Source organism: Staurois parvus, unplaced genomic scaffold (assembly GCF_062004578.1).
Source record: "Staurois parvus isolate SC_StPar_1 unplaced genomic scaffold, SC_StPar_1.0 ptg000135l, whole genome shotgun sequence".
NCBI classification, from domain to species: Eukaryota; Metazoa; Chordata; class Amphibia; order Anura; family Ranidae; genus Staurois; species Staurois parvus.
This window is the reverse complement of record NW_028317931.1, coordinates 6,550,148-6,571,422: the sequence shown is the minus strand read 5'-3', so window position 1 is coordinate 6,571,422 and position 21,275 is coordinate 6,550,148. Positions and strand designations below refer to the sequence as shown.

The 21,275-nt window shown below is 41.8% G+C and overlaps 1 protein-coding gene and 1 long non-coding RNA gene across 3 annotated transcripts in view; both read left to right on the top strand.

Annotated features, from left to right (window-relative positions):
* The window catches only part of LOC149466019 (carotenoid-cleaving dioxygenase, mitochondrial-like), a 45,289-nt gene extending 35,269 nt beyond the window's left edge, over positions 1-10,020 (top strand). For both annotated transcript variants that reach the window (XM_089673101.1, XM_089673100.1), the window contains exons 9-12: positions 2,243-2,380; positions 3,222-3,404; positions 5,803-5,913; positions 8,964-10,020. In XM_089673101.1, the coding sequence (XP_089529227.1) occupies positions 2,243-2,380; positions 3,222-3,404; positions 5,803-5,913; positions 8,964-9,080 (549 nt within the window). In that variant the 3' untranslated portion in view covers positions 9,081-10,020. The remainder of the gene's footprint in view (positions 1-2,242; positions 2,381-3,221; positions 3,405-5,802; positions 5,914-8,963) is intronic.
* A 3,241-nt stretch (positions 10,021-13,261) lies between these two features.
* Positions 13,262-20,178, top strand: LOC149466018 (uncharacterized). Its single transcript, XR_016312185.1, has 3 exons — positions 13,262-13,345; positions 16,459-16,569; positions 20,046-20,178. It is a non-coding gene; the product is annotated as an uncharacterized LOC149466018 (long non-coding RNA).
* The last annotated feature ends 1,097 nt before the right edge of the window (positions 20,179-21,275 follow it).

Genomic DNA, 21,275 nt, shown 5'->3' with positions numbered 1-21,275 from the left:
TAAGCTTACAGTCCTGTTTACACGTTGTTTGCTTTGCTTCAAAAATGATACCCTGTGTTGTGTTTTCTTGCTTCAAAGCATCTTCAAAGCCTCCATAAAGTCTGACAATGCTCACTTACAACACCTGTATCTTTTGAGAAGGTTTTGTTGAACTTTAGCTTCGTTTTTTGTTTCCTAAGTATTGCAGGTATGAGATCCCAGGATACATTGGGAAACCAACAAGCAAACCGGAAAGACGTCCCCAGCAGTCACTCCTGGTTCATATGCAAATATTGTGGGAGTGTCTGGTGCAGACGTCACGTCTGGTGTGGAGCAGCAGAAGGTGAACGGGGTCTGGACTGGAGCAACTAGCAGGCTGCACATGTGGTGTGCAACATGGGAACACTATAGCAGGTGATGAGCAGGGATCGGAGAGAGGACTGAGTGGTAGAAAATCAGCTGAGTTGGGGGACAGAAACTAGCAGATGTCGCACATGGTGTGCAGCATGGAAGCAATATAGTGGGAGCTGAGCGGGGACTGGAGAGAGGAGGATCGGTAAACCAGAGGATTATAAAGCTGGGGGTTACTACTGAGCTGGGGATCTGCAGGACAAGGGTACTAAATAGGCTGGGGATCTGCTGAACAGGGTTGCTACTGAGCTGGGGATCTGCTGAACAGGTGTACTGAGCTGGGGTTCTGCTGAACAGGTGTACTAATGAGCTGAGGTTCTGCTGAACAGGGGTACTAATGAGCTGGGGATCTGCTGAACAGGGGTACTACTGAGCTGGGGTTCTACTGGCCCCTTTAAAACAAAAAAAAAATCCGCACACACGGAATTTGCCAAGTTTTATTAACGCTTCAAAAAAGCACTACTGATGCATTCTCGAAGCATCAAAAATACACAAAAAGCATGTTGAATCAGTAGGCGCTTTTATGTGTTAAAGTCGACGCAAGAGTAAATGAGCCCTAAAACCTTTGCTGTGACCTTTGACGGTTCATCTATTTCTTGATGCAGCATGTGATGTCTGAGGAGTAAATCACCAGGACTAAGCACTATCCCTTGGGTCAGGTGGACTGTACTCGGCCTGTTAAGACTCAGTCAGAACTTGCAACTTTCCTTATTAGTTCTGCAAATTGGATCAATTCTACAGAGGAGCAAGTGGAAGACAAATTCCTACAGAAAACATGAACTTTTCTGAGTTTCTTTGCCTCATGTTCATCTTAGCTCATTAAAAGCAAGAGGTGCAAACTGCGGCAAATTCCACCTTTTACCCAGGATGCAAAATGTAAGTTGTCACCTTTCAACACTTATAGTAAATGCAGGGTCCTGGGTTTAGTAGCACTTTATCTGGTCTCCCACAGTGCACACAACATGGAAATGCAATTTTGGTAAATATTAACTGCTAAATACCTTTTTCTTATCAGCAGTATATAGCAGTCTTGTGACTTCTATCAGGACAGTCAGAGCAGAATGAAAGCTCCTCCTACAAGATTTAACCAGGGCTCAGCTGGACACTATGAGGCTGCATAACCTTGTCAGTCTGGACAGTGCTAATTGGTCCTGTGCTGATCACAAGCACCTTCACACAGAAACACTCTGCACATGCTCAGTTTAGTGTGTATTGCTAAAGTGAATACTAGACCTTCTCTGTACTGTCAGCAGAATAATTGGGGACAGTAGATCAGAGAAAACCGGAACATGAATTGGGGACAGTAGATCAGAGAAGACCGGAACAAACAGTATTTCTACACAATGCAGAGGATTAATCACTTAGGTTCCAAAATGAGTATAACAAGCATGCTTTACTGCATATACAGACTGATTTTACTGTTGTGGGTTTAGTAACACTTTTTAACTGCTTCAACACTGTAGGATGTACCCATAAGTCTTCTCGATGAAGTGAGAAAACAGAGTTCATGGATGCAGTTGCAGCCTTGAACCCAGTATCCATGTTTTCAGCCAGCGATGCAGAACACTGTAAAAGCAATCAGTGTGGCTAAATAGCCACTGGATTGCTTTTACGTATGGACTGCTTTTACTGTTGTGGGTTTAGTAACACATTAAACAGTTTAGGATATTTTACTGAATAAGTGGAATGTCTTCAAGATGGGACTTTTCTTACATCCTGACTACACTACACAGCCTGAACTTTCACAACGAGAATTAAAGTGCCTGAACTATATTTTATTTTTTATTTATTTTTTTTGCTAAGAATTCGATGGCTTTTATAATCTAAAATGCATCATTTTTTTTTTTATCAGGTCTATAATTCAGTGGCCAAGTCCTACCCTCGCAGATTTGTTTTTCCTCTTAATATCGACTCTGACACACCACAAAGTATAGACCTAAATCCTCTAGAATATACAACTGCCACCGCTGTTAAGGAGGACCGTGAAAAGGTAAGTTACATGTGGATTTTGTTGGAGGTCATGCATGTGAATAGTATGTTTATTTGTTGGCTATAATTGAGTAATAAAATCGCTGTTCACAACAGATGGCAAATCAATAAGATGCTGGCTTTTCTTTGGACGGACGGTCCAAATGGCAGAAGCTCACAACGTTCAGGAAATTACCTATTATTGTGTGTGTGTGTGTGTGTGTGTGTGGTTTTTTTTTTGTTTTTTTTTGAAGTCCTAGATAATTTATACCTTCAGATCAAGAAGCAAGTGCAATTTTTGTTTTGTTTATTTATGTAACTAACTTTATTTATATATTACAGGTATGTATAGTGTTGACAATTTATGCAGCGTTTTACATACTATATGTAGCACACCCACTTAAGAGCCGCTGGTGAATGTAGTCCTATTTCCCCACTTAGATCACACACAGCCAGGCACACAGCATTTATTTCACACTTCCAATGGCTCCAAGACTGTCTCCTAAGTAGATCCAACGTCAATCACGTTGCCTGTCGGTACACGAAAAGAGGGGGGAAAAAACCCTGCTCCGCTCTTGACGCTGGCTCCCGCCTTCTGATAGATGCGCTGCGATGAGTCTTTAAATACTGTCATGATGTCAGAAGGGGTGTGGTTCACACGATCGGGGCCAACACAAGAAAGGTCAATGCTTGACTTGAACATTCAGCCCAACACTGTTTAGCACGCAATCATCATTGCTGTTTGAAATATTTTAGTGTACAAAAAATAGTTTGGTACTGTTTTTTGTTACAAAACCTACAGCTTTCTATATACCTGTAGGTATTAGTATGGTAATATCTATGACCGGCTATGACTTTTCTAGGTGTGGTGTACTCATGAGAACCTGTATGATGAAACATTCGAAGAGGTTGGAAGCCTTGAATTCCCAGCCATCAATTACTCCAGATACAACACCAAAAAGTACCGCTATTTCTATGGATGTGGACTTCAGCATTTTGTTGGCAGCAGCCTTGTTAAAATGGATGTGGTGACCAAGGAAATGAAGGTGAGAATATTTCCTTTAAGGGTACTGGAGGAAATTTGTAGTAAACCTTTATTAATTTTAACATAACCTTCCATTTTGTTTTATAATTCCTCCATCATATACAGTATAGCATGTCATCTTTAGTTACTATGAAGTTAAAGTGTTCCTGATTTTGTAGTAACTGCCATGTACATTTCATAGCACCTTCAAAATCTTGCTTTTTGGTAAAGTTTTTTCTTATTTAAGTGACTCAATTTTGCAAAAGTTTTTTTTTTTTTTTTTTTTTTTTTTTTGTTTTTTTTGTCGTGGTAGAGAGCTCATGGCTGCACACTTCCAGGCCAGTGGTGTATTTAGGTTTTGTGCTACCCTAGGCAACACTAAAACCATTTGCCCCCACGGACATGACCAACACCCCTGCCCCCACCTGGGAGAACCTTCCACTAAACCCCCCCAGTGATACACCCATCTTCATGGCTCTGGAAGACTGACGAGAGTCAGGCTGTACAGTACATACACCAAGCAGCCAACAGCCTCTCTAGGATCCCACCTGGTTCCCATAGTATGCATGTCCCTTCCATCTCTTCTTCGGGATGTGCTGCCCCCCTGAAAAATGCCGCCTTAGGCAAGTTCCTTGTGGTAAATACACCCCTGATCCAGGCCTAACTGTTAGCTCACGGTTATGATGGGGAGCCCTCAGTGCCCAATAGGAGGAAAAGAATACTGCATGTATGACCAAGTACCAATGTTTTCAGGTAGATGGTCTTGCTGTAACTGCCAGTGTAATCTGTAGGACTAATCTCTCATTTCTGATTTTGCATTAATTTATTATTATCCACTCCATAATTAAAAGAATATGTAAACCCAAAATTTTATATTACAGTATGTGCCTGCTGTACTTGTGTGGAAAATGTATCCTGTTCTCTGTATTGCTTCTTTGGGTGAAATCCCTGGTGTTCCTGCCAGTCCTTCTGCTTTTCTATTATAAACTGACCATACTAGGCTGGAGCACACACTATGGCCAATTCTCTAGCTGTGCTGGGAACTCTGCCTACTATCCTCCAATGATCAGACTTGTCCTGACACCCCCCCCCCCCCAATCACACAGCCATTCACTAGGAAGATCGGTATCCTGCTGTTTCTCCTCCCCCTGCTCTTATGTAGCTGAGAACAAAGGATATATGATTGTATATAAAAAAAAGCGGGGATAAAAGGTATTTATATATATATTTTTTTTTATCTATACGCAAATGTTTTGCCTTTTTTTAATCTCTATTTTAAACTGAATGGGCTGTTTACAAAGTGAGGATTTACATTTACAAAGGTTAGAGGTTTTTTACCTTCGTGCATAGAATACATTAAGGTTAAAAAAAAAAAAAAAAAAAACCCTTCATGTGCAGCAGTGTCCCCCGTTCCCCTCAATACGTAACTGAGCCTCATCGTGATACAATGTGAATGACAGCCTTGGCTGCCTGGGATCTCTGCCTCCTCAAGCTGCTGAGACAGCAAGCGGGAGCCATTGGCTCCTGCTGCTGTCAATCACAGCCAGTCAGTCAATGAGGAGAGGGGGTGGGGCCAAGACGCAGCTCCATGTGTGAATGGACACACAGCAGCGGGTGCCCCCATAGCAAGCTGCTGAGAAAGCAAGCGGGAGCCATTAGCTCCTGCTGCTGTCAATCACAGCCAATGAGTAGAGGGGGTGGGGCCAAGACATGGCTCCATGTGTGAATGGACACACGGAGCAGCAGTTGCCCCAATAGCAAGCTGCTTGCTCTGGGGGTAATCGACAGGAGGAGCCAGGACAGCCTGCGGGGGACCCAAGAAAAGCAGGATCCAGGCTGCTTTGTGCAAAACCACTGCATACAGCAGGTAAGTATAGCATGTTATGTTACCAAAAAAAAGATCCTTCAGTCCTCATGCGCATGGGACATTTTGATAATGCTGGTAACATTAGCTGTGTAAACTCACTTTTTTTTTTTTTTTTTTTTTTTTTTTTTTTTTTTTAGCGTTTTTACATTAGCATTTAGCAGTGTTTTCCTGCGTTTGGCATTTGTTTGAGCAAAAAACATTTTTGTAAAAAAATGCTAAAAACTGCAGTTTGCAGCGTTTTTACCACGTTAGAGCGTTTTTACAGCTATGAAGCTCCTCTAGATACCCACTAGTCCTGGGTTTTTATTCCAGCCAAAAAATGCCTCTGCCAAAAAATGTTGATTAGTCTGTGTGCATGGACACATAGGATAACATGCTGGAGGGTTTACTGGCTGTAGAAACCAACATCAAAAGCAGCTACTGTAAAAATGTCAAGAGTGCATGGGGACTTAGAATCCCTTTAGGTTGGACTCAAATATGTCCCCTTGTCACATTAATGGCGACATTGTACATTTATTCTGTTAGTCACATGAGTATACTTTTTGGTTTTAAGATTTGGCAAGAAGATGGTGTCTATCCCTCGGAGCCGGTGTTTGTGCCTCGTCCAGATTCTATGGAAGAAGATGATGGAGTTATCCTTTCAGCTGTAGTCACTCCCCGTCAGGTAGGATTGCACTGCAAACAGCTCACCAAAGTAACGTACAGTTGTGAAATACTGTATATATGTTGTGTATGCATTATTACCTGAAAACTGTCGGTTGCAAAGTATTGTAACCCCCAAATTCTGGTTGATACAGATTTGCCAGCATCACTGTTTAAAAAAACCGGTTGTGCAAATTAGGCCTAGAAAGGCTCAATTCACAAAGCTTTAAGTCTTCATGCACATGGCCATACATTGTACAGAACCAGCGCAATGACATCCCCCATTATGTGCTGCTGTGTACAGCTGCCTATGGAGATGTATTATGGGGCGGGGGTTGCATAAAGCGCCTGCATGCGCACTGACGTATGCTCCAAATGCACACTATCTGCAGGTCTCGGATGTCTCTGCACACAGTATGACCTCCAAATGGCTGTGTGAATTAAGCCTAATGCAGGGATAAGGATCTTTATCCATGTGACTTTAATTTTCATATCCCATCGGTCCTAATATTAGCTTTGTGAATTGATGCTATAGTTTTTTATGTATTTCTGCAATGTTTTGTATGCAGCTGTATTTGTGCAACACTAAGCGTTGGGTATGGTGCATAGTGGGCAGCACAGTGGCTAAATGGTTAGGACTTCCGCCTGGCAGTATTAGGGTTGTTGGTTCATATCCCAACCACGGCACCACCTGCCTGGAGTTTGCATGTTCTCCCTGTGCCTGCGTGGGTTTCCTCCCACAATCCAAAAGAGACACTGGTAGGTTAATTGGCTCCTGTCTAAATTGGCCCTAGTATGTGTATGTATGAATGTAAGTTAGGGACCTTAGATTGTACACCCCTTGAGGGTTAGGGACTGATGTAAATGTACAATATATATGTAAAGCGCTGCGTAAATTGACAGTGCTATAGAAGTACCTAAAATAAATAATAAATATAAATAGTGTATTTATAGTACACTTGCCAGAGAGAGAAAAATGCATGTGCAGTGTGTGTGCTCAGGGCTGCTGTTAGAAACCACGGGGCCCCATACAGACAACCTGACAGGCCCCGCCTTCCAAAGAAAAAAAAAAAAGTTTACTTTGCTTCAGTTATGAATAAACACAGAAAGTGATCGGTACTGATCGCTCATTGGGGGAGATTTATTAAAATTGGAGAGTGTAAAATCTGGTGCAGCTGTGCATGGGAGCCAATTGGCTTCTAACTTCAGCTTGTTCAATTAAGCTTTGAAAACAAAACCTGGAAGCTGATTGGTTTCTATACAGAGCTGCACCAGATTTTGCACCACACAGTTTTTGTAAATAACCAAATAACCTCCATTGTGTTCAGGGAAGGAAGGGGCTGTTAATTTAAAAAAAAAAAAAAAAAAAAGGGGAGGTCACTTTTTTTTTTTTTTTTTTTAAGGAGTAGGCTGCAAAAACAGCATAAAGTTATAATAAACAGAAAAAAGGCACATCTGCACTATTCATTCCAATAAGGTACAATCATGTAAAGCTGAAAAGTTTGGTACATGAGCATGGTAGGCAGGCAGGTAGGCTGTGCAATAAGAACAAAAATTCTCAGCTCGCTTACCAACCAGCCTGCATCAAACCAAACTGACCCTAGCAGGTCCCGTTAAAACAAGGTTTAGTTTTCACACATTTGCAAATATATGTGTAAGCTGCAGCGGCCACATCACTGCACTCCAGTGTACTGCAGTCCTTACTCTAACTTTGAGAGTCTCCTGAGTTGAAGCACATATATAATAATGGATAGATTAAGGGCAGGTATGCCTGGAGGGAGCCCACCCCTCAAAGGTATAGGGACGCATTGGACACCCAGCAATGGCAGCAAATGTATCCAGTGCGTCCTCTCACCAATGTGTGCAAACTAATAGTTCATGTTAAAAACGAGGGGTTTAGAGGGGGTCAATTTTGGTTTGTTTCAGGCTGGCTGGTAAGTGAGCTGGGAATTTTTGTTTTGGCGGTTTTTGACATGCGTCACCCTTTCATGTGCGCCTTGCTGCTAAGGCCAGTTATAGCTGGGGTGGTTGCCGTTTGTTTCTACTGTTGGTAAATTGGTGAGGGGACACACTGAATACCTTTGCCGCCATTATGCTGTTGCTGGGTGTCCAATGCGTCCCTATATCTTTTAACCACTTACCCACTGCCGTATAGCACGGCATGGGTGTGCAAAAACAGTGACACAAAGTTAGTTCCCCCCCCCCCCGTGTCAGAATGCCCGCCGCAGTCCGGCTAAAAGTCGCTGATTTCCGCCATTACTAGTAGAAAAATAAATCCCAGTATCTATACAGCCATTTGTAAACGCTGTAACTTTCACATAAAAAAAAAAAAAAAAAAAAAAAAATATATCCCAATACGTGTAAATTGTTTTATTTTTTTTTTTTTTTTTTAGCTAAGACATGGAGCAGAATACATTTCGCCCTAAATTTATGACAATTTGATTTTTTTTTTTTTTCTTTTTACTGGACATGTTTAATAGGAAAGTAAAAAATATTGTATTCTCAATTGTCGGTCTTTTTTTGCTTATAGCATAAATAAAAAAAAAAGCACAGGCAATCAAATACCACCAAAAGAAAGCTCAATTCCTAGGAAAAAAGGATGCAAATTTCTTCTGGGTGCAGTGTTGCATGCCCCTGTAATTTTCAGTTAAAGTAACTCAGTGCTGTATCGCAATAAATGGCCTGGTGAGGAAGGGGGGGTAAAGCCTCTGGAGGGCAAGTGGTTAAGGAAGGGTGGGCTCCCTCCAGGCATGTTTGTTGTTTTTTGACATGCGTCTCCTTTCCATGTGCTCCTTGCTGCTAAGGCCAGTTATAGGTTGGGGTGGTTGCCATTTGTTCCTAAATATGATATACTTTCCAATCTATTTACTAATGCTAGCAGCATAAATATTAAAAATAGTCAATGATTGAGAGAGTGGAGTTCTGCTTTAAGGATGTGCTGCAGTTATGCTTTTCATCAGTCATTTATGTATTTGCAATGAGCACAAAAAACAAATGTTCAAACCTATAAACCTATGAAATTTGTAATAAAAATAGACATTTTTTTTTTTTTTTTTGTCTTCCTTCTTGTAGGATAAAACAACATTTCTGCTCATCTTAGACGCCCGAACCTTCACAGAACTTGCCCGGGCTGACATTCCTGTACAGATGCCTTATGGATTCCATGGAATTTTCATACCTCAGAAATAATATCATTGCTAACTAGTGTCATGGTGTCGTGTTTTTTTTTTTTTTTCCAACCAGATTAACTGTGTTAATGAGAGAGAACCTGTTAGCCAACCTAAACTTTTAAAACTTTAAACTCCTGCCTAAGAGCAGGTAGATATGGTACCTCCCATTACCCTCTATAACTAGAAACAATAGCGACTATTTTAACCCCAAGATCAGGGACATAAGCTCTTAGTGAAAATGTTAAATCAATATCGGAAGAGCACAAAAACATCTGGTACATAAAGGTATTCGCAAAGTCCTTGGAGTGTTCCTTGGCAGAAAAGTTTTTTAAAATGGTGGAAATTGGTATAAAACTGCAAATAAATTAAAGTACAAGTCATTGTCCCGTATCAGTGCTGGCAGAGGTTACGGTTTCACAAGTCTGAAGGCTTTGGATGAGGTTAGCAAGATTGTGGCTATAGCAGGCCTCTTTATATTTATCCCCTTGGACCTTTTTGGATCTTTTTGGACAGTTCTCTACATTAAGTACTATTAGAAGGGCCCATTGTGGATTGTATTGTGGTCTCTCCCTTCTATGCTTGGCCTGCCAGGGCTTTTGGATTGGATTTCTGGGTTCTGGGTCCATCTCCTATATTCCATCTTCTTACCTCTGACCTCAATTGTGCACTGTGGGGCATCCATCAGCTCAAGGTAAATACCCCTTGAGGGTTATTTTTTATCTACAGCCAAATCGCACCCCTTGAACCCCTGAAGAAGCTATTTGTGAAACACGTTGGGAAATCATCTATACTACCAATATTAAATATGCTTGGGGGGGGGGGGGATGATGTTGGGGTTGCTGAGCTGCTTTTGGGCTTATTTTTACATGAGTCTGTTTTAAAGGAGTATACCACGAGACTTTTTAATGAATTATTTTAATAAAAATCTTAATTTTTAATAAAATGTATTTGTTGTAAAAGGTATTTTTGTGTATTTTCTGAGGGGAAGGTTTTCAGCACCAATCCTAATCTTCTTTTGGTTTAATTGTTACTAGTTTTTATTGCTACCTCCTGCTCCAGTTAGTCACCCTGTTTTTGTTGTTTTTACCATTATCAAAAGTAAAAAAAAATACCAAAATTTGGGTTGTTCCCAGAAAAGTAAATGAGGAAATCTTCCAATGGGGACACTAGTTCTGTTGAACTGGGGGGCCACAATAGATTCTCTTAATTTGCTGGAATTTTCTCTCTTCATGTTTTGGTTATGTGATGGGAAGTGAAGGTAAATTTCCCCAATGGGACACAGATGGTAAAAAACTGACAGTTATATCCCTCCCTTACTCGATCAAATATGGAAAAAAAGTTTTGCCTATAGGTATACTTTAAAGAATCATTAAGCCAAATCTCTAAATGCTTTAATTAAATTAAACATGACTAATGCGACCACCACATCTAATCATTGGTAAGCTACAGAATATTGCATTTTTGTTTTTGGGGTTAGTTTTCTTTAATTTCATGCTTTTATTTCTTTATACCTGTATTTTTGCCAGTAACATAATTCCTATGCTCCATGCACACTAGCATTCCAGGAAGCTGTTCGCATTTTTTTTTTCTGCTCCTAGAATCAAAATAGTGTTATCCTATGTGTCTATAGACACTGCTTTAGGCTATTTGCATTTTTTGAGCTTCAGCATCTAGGAATATTTTTTTATTTTTTTTTCCCAGCAGAAACAATTGTTAAATGCTGCTACAATGCCCCTAGTAGCTGTTTCTTGCTTTCCCCACCCCCTAATACTAATACTGTACATTAGTAGCTTATATACAGTAAACCCCCCAATTCAATGTCTTGTGTTGGCTTGGGATCTCAACCAGTTGTACTCTATACTTGACAAACACAATGGAACAAGTCAGCTGGAGCTGCATGCTCTAGATCAGGAATCTCCAAACTTTGGGAGGAGTAGTGCCTTATCATTCGTATCAGTGGGAGGTAAAGTGCCCCATCATTGGTATCAATGGGAGGATTCGTGCCCCATCAATCACAAAACAGGGAGTGCAGTGCTAAATCAAATGTAAACCTTTTAACATAACCGAATATGTGACTGATACAAGTCCACTTATACTCTTAATAAGAGTTATGTAGTCCACCATATAATATCAATCACTGTGAGTGTGATCCACCATATAATATCAATCACTGTGAGTGTGATCGACCATATAATATCAATCACTGTGAGTGTGATCCACCATATAATATCAATCACTGTGAGTGTGATCCAGTCTTCTATTGCAGAGGTATGGATAAATTGCCTACTCACCGGAAGCACAATATAATTGCGCATATCTGGATCGTATACATCCTGGGGTCCTGGGTGAAAACAGCCTGGTGCCAAGATCCTTTGGTGATCCCTCAGTGATATATGGGAAGGTTACAGGTCTGATCACAGGTGTTTAATCCTCAGGTTTGCCGCAGTGCCTGAAATACTGGTGCTGAGGTATAAAGGCTCAGTGCCAGGTATGGGGAATAAAGGTGCTCATAGTGTAGTATTGTAAATGATAAATTTATTGCATCAAATAAAACCAATGACTTACATTGCAACTGGAGAGGTTACAAGAGACTGCTATGGGCAATCATAAAAAGCACCTAAACGAGCACTGACCAGTGTGGACCGCAGGACCTCCTGACCCGGCGGCGTGACGTCAAGGCGTGTGAGGGCTCCTTCTAGAAACGTTTCATGTAAACACACGTCTGCAGTAGGGGTGATGCCATGCAGGCCAGACGTCACATTATCTAGTGATAAGACCTGTTCAGGACAGAATTTAGTTGAAGTACAATATGTGCTGATCAAAAGATGTTGTGGCACCCTTGAAGAATTGGTGACGTTCAAAAATTACTTCACTTTAGCTACAAATGTCCACAATTGTAGGTGGTAGCAAAGTAGCAGTGATCACTGAGACTCTGTATCTGTCCTCTGGAATCTCAGAATGGTGAATGATGAGTGAAGCACAGTCCTTCTCCTCTCCATACAGACAGCATGTCCTTCCCTGACAGTGCCCCATCAATGGTGTCAGTGGGAGATATAGTGCTCCATTATTGATGTCAGTGGGATATATGATGCCCCATCATTGGTGTCAGTTGGAGCAATAGTGCCCCATCATTAGTATCAGTCAGAAGAAAAGTACCCCATCAATGGGAGGAATAGTGCCCCATCAATGTCAAGAGATATAGTGCCTCATTATTGATATCCGTGAGAGAGAGAGCCCCAACATTGGTGTAAGTGGGAAGAATAGTCCTCTAAACTTTAGGGGGGCCGGACTTTGGTCATGGGGTGAAGAAAATGTCCTAGTGTCAGTTGGAATAAACAATGCCCGAGCATTGGTATTAGGGGGAGTAATAGTGCCCCATCATTGGTATTAGGGGGAGTAATAGTGCCCCATCATTGGTATCAGTTGGAGGAACAGTGCCATATCCTTAGTATCAGTGGGAGGAATGCCCCATCGTTGGTGCCAGTAGGAAGACTAGTGCCCCATCTGTGTCTCTTGGAGGAATAGTGCCCTATCATTAGTGTCTCTGGGAGGAATAGTACCCCATCATTAGTGTCTCTGGGAGGAATAGTGCCCTATCATTAGTGTCTCTGGGAGGAATAGTACCCCATCATTAGTGTCTCTGGGAGGAATAGCGTCCCATCATTTGTATCAATGGGAGGAATAGCGTCTCACTGTTTGTGTCAGTGGGAGGATTAGTGCCCCATTATTGGTATCAGTGGGCAGAAAAGTGCCCCATTGTTGGTGTCAGTGGCAGGAACTATACTCCACTGTTGATGGTGGGGGAGTAATGCCCCAAGGGTCAGATAGAAGCAAGCAAAGGGCTGCAGTTTGGAGACCATTTCTCTAGATTATTGAAATATAATATGAAAATGTTGCTACAGCTCTGTATTCATATTATACTCATTGATTAGTGATCACATACCCATTGTGTAGATGATCTGATTAATTTTTTTTAAACATCAACTGTGTATTGTAGGTATTTTTGGGAGCTGTCCACACAGACCTGCGGCATATACTGTGCTTGTCTTCTAGGAAAATATTCATCACAGTGGGTGCAGTACATGTAACCTCACACAGTACAGGCACACTAAGTATGTCAAAGATCACACCGAACATGTGACTTCCGTTATGTCTGACATGCAAGGCAAAAAGTTCAGTGATTGACAGCAGCAACAACCAATAGGAATAAAGAGTCAGGGTCCAGAGGAGATTTGTAGTGGAAGATGAGAGTGCTGGAGATGAGCAGGGTGCTGCGTGGGTCAGGTAATATCTTCCATACTTGTCAATAGTTCGAGGACTGGGACCATTGGGGGAGTACAGTGCTATGTACAGAAGAAGTATGTGCCCAGTGTTATACAATAAGGTGTCATTAGGTGAGCCTATGTGAATGTGTGCTTCCCTGCACTGGAATAGGCAATTCTGGCTGTCTGTGACCAGTCATTACAGTGAAATGTCTCATGGCTTTCAGGATGGTTACTACAGTTCTTGTTCATATCATATGTGTCTTTAAATTGTGCCGCGCTACAATGCGTTTTTCTACATTTATTTATTACAAGTACTTATATAGCGCCGGAAATTTACGCAGCACTTTACATCTGTTGTACATTCACATCAGTCCCTAACCCTCAAGGGGTGTACAATCGAAGGTTGCAATGCGTCCTTTTGTGGAACAATCACAAATAGGGAATCCATCCAATGTCAGATTTTTCGTACGCTGCTCCAGGCAAGACCCGGCTCCACAATTCACAATCACATCTCAGGTACTGGCTTGTCTTCACTGAAGCAATCACTTGTATCAGCAATAAAGCGCACAGCAAGATGAAAAATAACATTCCTCCTTTATTAAAATAGCCAGAAGTAACATTCTATTGTAATATGTTTCACGCTAGATGCGGCACTGGCTCACAGAATGACAAAGATACAGCCATACATGGTTACATAGTCTGGTTGAAAAAAACAAACAAATCCAGTTCTTCCCACAGAACACCATTATATACAGTACACTGCTGAAAAAAAATAATAAAGGAACGCTATGAAAACACATCAGATCTCAATGGGGACAAATCTCCTGCTGGATATCTATACTGATATGGATGAGTAATGTGTTAGGAACGTAAGGATGTCCCATTGTTTGATGGAAATGATCAACCTACAGAGGACTGAATTCAAAGACACCCTAAAAATCAAAGTGAAATAATGATGCAGCTGGCTAGTCCATTTTGCTGAAATTTCATTGCAGCAACTCAGAATGGTCCTCAGTAGTTTGTATGGCCCCCACGTGCTTGTATGCATGTCTGACAATATCGGGGCATGCGCCTAATGAGATGACGGATGGTGTCCTGGGGGATTTCCTCCCAGATCTGGACCAGGGCATCACTGAGCTTCTGGACAGTCTGAGGTGCAACCTGGCAGTGTTGGATGGACCGAAACATGACATCCCAGAGGTGTCCTATTGGATTTAGGTCAGGTGAGCGTGGGGGCCATTCAATGGTATCAATTCCTTCATCCTCCAGGAACTGCCTGCATACTCTCCCCACATGAGGCCAGGCACTGTTGTGCACCAGGAGGAATCCAGGACCCACTGCACCAGCGTAGGGTCTGACAATGGGTCCAAGGATTTCATCCCGATACCTAATGACAGTCAGGGTGCCATTGTCTAGCCTGTAGAGGTCTGTGCATTCCTCCATGGATATGCCTCCCCAGACCATCACTGACCCACCACCAAAACGGTCATGCTGAATGATGTTACAGGCAACGTTCGCCAGACCCTTTCACACAGACACAGCATGTGAGGAAAAGAACTGCCAATAACTGGCAAATCTGTTTACATGATTGGACACAGCAGATCACTTGGTAAAGGGCTGCTGTGATTTGCCCTTTACACTGATCTGTTCTCTGTATTGCTTCTTTGGGTGAAATCCCTGGTGTTCCTGCCAGTCCTTCTGCTTTCCTATTATAAACTGACCATACTAGGCTGGAGCACACACTATGGCCAATTCTCTAGCTGTGCTGGGAACTCTGCCTACTATCCTCCAATGATCAGACTTGTGCTGACACCCCCCCCCCCCATCACACAGCCATTCACTAGGAAGATCGGTATCCTGCTGTTTCTCCTTCCCCTGCTCTTATGTAGCTGAGAACAAAGGATATATGATCGTATATAAAAAAAGGGGGGATAAAAGGTATTTATATATATATATTTTTTATCTATACGCAAATGTTTTGCCTTTTTTAATCTCTATTTTAAACTGAATGGGCTGTTTACAAAGTGAGGATTTACATTTACAAAGGTTAGAGGTTTTTTACCTTCGTGCATAGAATACATGAAGGTTAAAAAAAAAAAAACCCTTCATGTGCAGCAGTGTCCTCCGTTCCCCTCAATACGTAACTGAGCCTCATCTTGATACAATGTGAATGACAGCCTTGGCTGCCTGGGATCTCTGCCTCCTCAAGCTGCTGAGACAGCAAGCGGGAGCCATTGGCTCCTGCTGCTGTCAATCACAGCCAGTCAGTCAATGAGGAGAGGGGGTGGGGCCAAGACGCAGCTCCATGTGTGAATTGACACACAGCAGCGGGTGCCCCCATAGCAAGCTGCTGAGAAAGCAAGCGGGAGCCATTAGCTCCTGCTGCTGTCAATCACAGCCAATGAGTAGAGGGGGTGGGGCCAAGACATGGCTCCATGTGTGAATGGACACACGGAGCAGCAGTTGCCCCAATAGCAAGCTGCTTGCTCTGGGGGCAATCGACAGGAGGAGCCAGGAAAGCCTGCGGGGGACCCGAGAAAAGCAGGATCCAGGCTGCTTTGTGCAAAACCACTGCATACAGCAGGTAAGTATAGCATGTTATGTTACCAAAAAAAAGATCCTTCAGTCCTCATGCGCATGGGACATTTTGATAATGCTGGTAACATTAGCTGTGTAAATTCACTTTTTTTTTTTTTTTTTTTTTTTTAGCGTTTTTACATTAGCATTTAGCAGTGTTTTCCTGCGTTTGGCATTTGTTTGAGCAAAAAACATTTTTGTAAAAAAATGCTAAAAACTGCAGTTTGCAGCGTTTTTACCACGTTAGAGCGTTTTTACAGCTATGAAGCTCCTCTAGATACCCACTAGTCCTGGGTTTTTATTCCAGCCAAAAAATGCCTCTGCCAAAAAATGTTGATTAGTCTGTGTGCATGGACACATAGGATAACATGCTGGAGGGTTTACTGGCTGTAGAAACCAACATCAAAAGCCAAAAACAGCTACTGTAAAAATGTCAAGAGTGCATGGGGACTTAGAATCCCTTTAGGTTGGACTCAAATATGTCCCCTTGTCACATTAATGGCGACATTGTACATTTATTCTGTTAGTCACATGAGTATACTTTTTGGTTTTAAGATTTGGCAAGAAGATGGTGTCTATCCCTTGGAGCCGGTGTTTGTGCCTCGTCCAGATTCTATGGAAGAAGATGATGGAGTTATCCTTTCAGCTGTAGTCACTCCCCGTCAGGTAGGATTGCACTGCAAACAGCTCACCAAAGTAACGTACAGTTGTGAAATACTGTATATATGTTGTGTATGCATTATTACCTGAAAACTGTTGGTTGCAAAGTATTGTAACCCCCAAATTCTAGTTGATACAGATTTGCCAGCATCACTGTTTAAAAAATCCGGTTGTGCAAATTAGGCCTAGAAAGGCTCAATTCACAAAGCTTTAAGTCTTCATGCACATGGCCATACATTGTACAGAACCAGCGCAATGACATCCCCCATTATGTGCTGCTGTGTACAGCTGCCTATGGAGATGTATTATGGGGCGGGGGTTGCATAAAGCGCCTGCATGCGCACTGACGTATGCTCCAAATGCACACTATCTGCAGGTCTCGGATGTCTCTGCACACAGTATGACCTCCAAATGGCTGTGTGAATTAAGCCTAATGCAGGGATAAGGATCTTTATCCATGTGACTTTAATTTTCATATCCCATCGGTCCTAATATTAGCTTTGTGAATTGATGCTATAGTTTTTTATGTATTTCTGCAATGTTTTGTATGCAGCTGTATTTGTGCAACACTAAGCGTTGGGTATGGTGCATAGTGGGCAGCACAGTGGCTAAATGGTTAGGACTTCCGCCTGGCAGTATTAGGGTTGTTGGTTCGTATCCCAACCACGGCACCACCTGCCTGGAGTTTGCATGTTCTCCCTGTGCCTGCGTGGGTTTCCTCCCACAATCCAAAAGACACACTGGTAGGTTAATTGGCTCCTGTCTAAATTGGCCCTAGTATGTGTATGTATGAATGTAAGTTAGGGACCTTAGATTGTACACCCCTTGAGGGTTAGGGACTGATGTAAATGTACAATATATATGTAAAGCGCTGCGTAAATTGACAGTGCTATATAAGTACCTAAAATAAATAATAAATATAAATAGTGTATTTATAGTACACTTGCCAGAGAGAGAAAAATGCATGTGCAGTGTGTGTGCTCAGGGCTGCTGTTAGAAACCACGGGGCCCCATACAGACAACCTGACAGGCCCCGCCTTCAGAAAAAAAAAAAAAGTTTACTTTGCTTCAGTTATGAATAAACACAGAAAGTGATCGGTACTGATCGCTCATTGGGGGAGATTTATTAAAATTGGAGAGTGTAAAATCTGGTGCAGCTGTGCATGGGAGCCAATCGGCTTCTAACTTCAGCTTGTTCAATTAAGCTTTGAAAACAAAACCTGGAAGCTGATTGGTTTCTATACAGAGCTGCACCAGATTTTGCACCACACAGTTTTTGTAAATAACCTCCATTGTGTTCAGGGAAGGAAGGGGCTGTTAAAAAAAAAAAAAAAAAAAAAAGGGGAGGTCACTTTTTTTTTTTTTTTTAAATTAAGGAGTAGGCTGCAAAAACAGCATAAAGTTATAATAAACAGAAAAAAGGCACATCTGTAATATTCATTCCAATAAGGTACAATCGTGTAAAGCTGAAAAGTTTAGTACATGAGCATGGTAGGCTGTGCAATAAGAACAAAAATTCTCAGCTCACTTGCCAACCAGCCTGCATCAAACCAAACTGACCCTAGCAGGTCCCGTTAAAACAAGAGGTTTAGTATTCACACATTTGCAAATATATGTGTAAGCTGCAGCGGCCACATCACTGCACTCCAGTGTACTGCAGTCCTTACTTTAACTTTGAGAGTCTCCTGAGTTGAAGCACATATATAATAATGGATAGATTAAGGGCAGGTATGCCTGGAGGGAGCCCACCCCTCAAAGGTATAGGGACGCATTGGACACCCAGCAATGGCAGCAAATGTATCCAGTGCGTCCTCTCACCAATGTGTGCAAACTAAACCCCTCGTTTTTAACATGAACTATTAGAGGGGGTCAATTTTGGTTTGTTGCTGGCTGGGAGCTGGGAATTTTTGTTTTGGCGGTTTTTGACATGCGTCACCCTTTCATGTGCGCCTTGCTGCTAAGGCCAGTTATAGGTTGGGGTGGTTGCCATTTGTTTCTACTGTTGGTAAATTGGTGAGGGGACACACTGAATACCTTTGCCGCCATTATGCTGTTGCTGGGTGTCCAAAGCGTCCCTATATCTTTTAACCACTTACCCACTGCCGTATAGCACAGCATGGGTGCGCAAAAACAGTGTATGTATATATGTGTGTGTATATATGTATGTGTGTATATATGTGTGTGTGTGTATGTGAATATGTGTGTGTGTGTGTATATATATATATATGTGTGTGTGTGTGTGTGTGTGTGTGTGTATGTATGTATGTGATTTTGCATTTCCGGGTGGGGGGCGCAAGCGAGCTGTTTGCGGCCGCTGATGTCAATAAAACGGGTACCGCCCAGTGATTAACTGCCTGCACCTGATTACTGACAATCACCGAGGATTGAAGGCTGTTTTGTTTACAAACAGTCTTCCTCCCTGTCAGCTCAGGCACACTGCTTGGGATGGCGCTGCACAGCACAGCCATTCCGAACAGTGTGCTTAAAGTGAACCCCCCCAGCACACAGTAAACCCTTTGATCACCCCTCACATTAATCCCTTCCTGCCCAGTGTCATTTGATCAGTACTAATAAAACCGCACTGACACTGTACTCTGTATTGGTGTCACTGGGGATGTCAGTGACACAAAGTTAGTTCCCCCCCCCCCCCCGTGTCAGAATGCCCGCCGCAGTCCGGCTAAAAGTCGCTGATTTCCGCCATTACTAGTAGAAAAATAAATCCCAGTATCTATACAGCCATTTCTAAACGCTGTAACTTTCACATAAAACAATTTACACGTATTGGGATTTTTTTTTTTTTTTTTTTTTTAGCGAAGACATGGAGCAGAATACATTTCGCCCTAAATTTATGACAATTTGATTTTTTTTTTTTTTTTACTGGACATGTTTAATAGGAAAGTAAAAAATATTGTATTCTCAATTGTCGGTCTTTTTTTGCTTATAGCATAAATAAAAAAAGCACAGGCAATCAAATACCACCGAAAGAAAGCTCAATTCCTAGGAAAAAAGGATGCAAATTTCTTCTGGGTGCAGTGTTGCATGCCCGTGTAATTTTCAGTTAAAGTAACTCAGTGCTGTATCGCAATAAATGGCCTGGTGAGGAAGGGGGGGTAAAGCCTCTGGAGGGCAAGTGGTTAAGGAAGGGTGGGCTCCCTCCAGGCATGTTTGTTGTTTTTTGACATGCGTCTCCTTTCCATGTGCTCCTTGCTGCTAAGGCCAGTTATAGGTTGGGGTGGTTGCCATTTGTTCCTAAATATGATATACTTTCCAATCTATTTACTAATGCTAGCAGCATAAATATTAAAAATAATCAATGATTGAGAGAGTGGAGTTCTGCTTTAAGGATGTGCTGCAGTTATGCTTTTCATCAGTCATTTATGTATTTGTAATGAGCACAAAAAACAAATGTTCAAACCTATAAACCTATGAAATTTGTAATAAAAATAGACATTTTTTTTTTTTTTTTGTCTTCCTTCTTGTAGGATAAAACAACATTTCTGCTCATCTTAGACGCCCGAACCTTCACAGAACTTGCCCGGGCTGACGTTCCTGTACAGATGCCTTATGGATTCCATGGAATTTTCATACCTCAGAAATAATATCATTGCTAACTAGTGTCGTGTTTTTTTTTGTTTTTTTTTTTCAACCAGATTAACTGTGTTAATGAGAGAGAACCTGTTAGGCAGGAGTTTAAAGTTTTAAAAGTTTAGGTTGGCTAAGAGCAGGTAGATATGGTACCTCCCATTACCCTCTATAACTAGAAACAATAGCGACTATTTTAACCCCAAGATCAGGGACATAAGCTCTTAGTGAAAATGTTAAATCAATATCGGAAGAGCACAAAAACATCCGGTACATAAAGGTATTCGCAAAGTCCTTGGAGTGTTCCTAGGCAGAAAAGTTTTTTAAAATGGTGGAAATTTGTACTTTTATTTGTAGTTTTATACTAGTCATTGTCCTGTATCAGTGCTGGCAGAGGTTACGGTTTCACAAGTCTGAAGGCTTTGGATGAGGTTAGCAAGATTGTGGCTATAGCAGGGCTCTTTATATTTATCCCCTTGGACCTTTTTGGACAGTTCTCTACATTAAGTACTATTAGAAGGGCCCATTGTGGATTGTATTGTGGTCTCTCCCTTCTATGCTTGGCCTGCCAGGGCTTTTGGATTGGATTTCTGGGTTCTGGGTCCATCTCCTATATTCCATTTTCTTACCTCTGACCTCAATTGTGCACTGTGGGGCATCCATCAGCTCAAGGTAAATACCCCTTGAGGGTTATTTTTTATCTACAGCCAAATCGCACCCCTTGAACCCCTGAAGAAGCTATTTGTGAAACACGTTGGGAAATCATCTATACTACCAATATTAAATATGCTTGGGGGGGGGGATGATGTTGGGGTTGCTGAGCTGCTTTTGGGCTTATTTTTACATGAGTCTGTTTTAAAGGAGTATACCACGAGACTTTTTAATGAATTATTTTGTATTTCAATGGTTTTTATTAATTTTAAACAGTATAAAACACAAGGAACAAAACACGCCCACGCAGGGGCTATCAATTGCACCAATAAAAAAAGGCAAAATAGAGCAGACAACGCTCTAATTCTAATAAGGCAAAACGTATGCCCACGCAGGGGCTATCAATGGCACATAGATTACAGTAACATCAGTGAGACTTTGATTATCTCAACTAAAGACAGCTGTCCACTGTCACATCA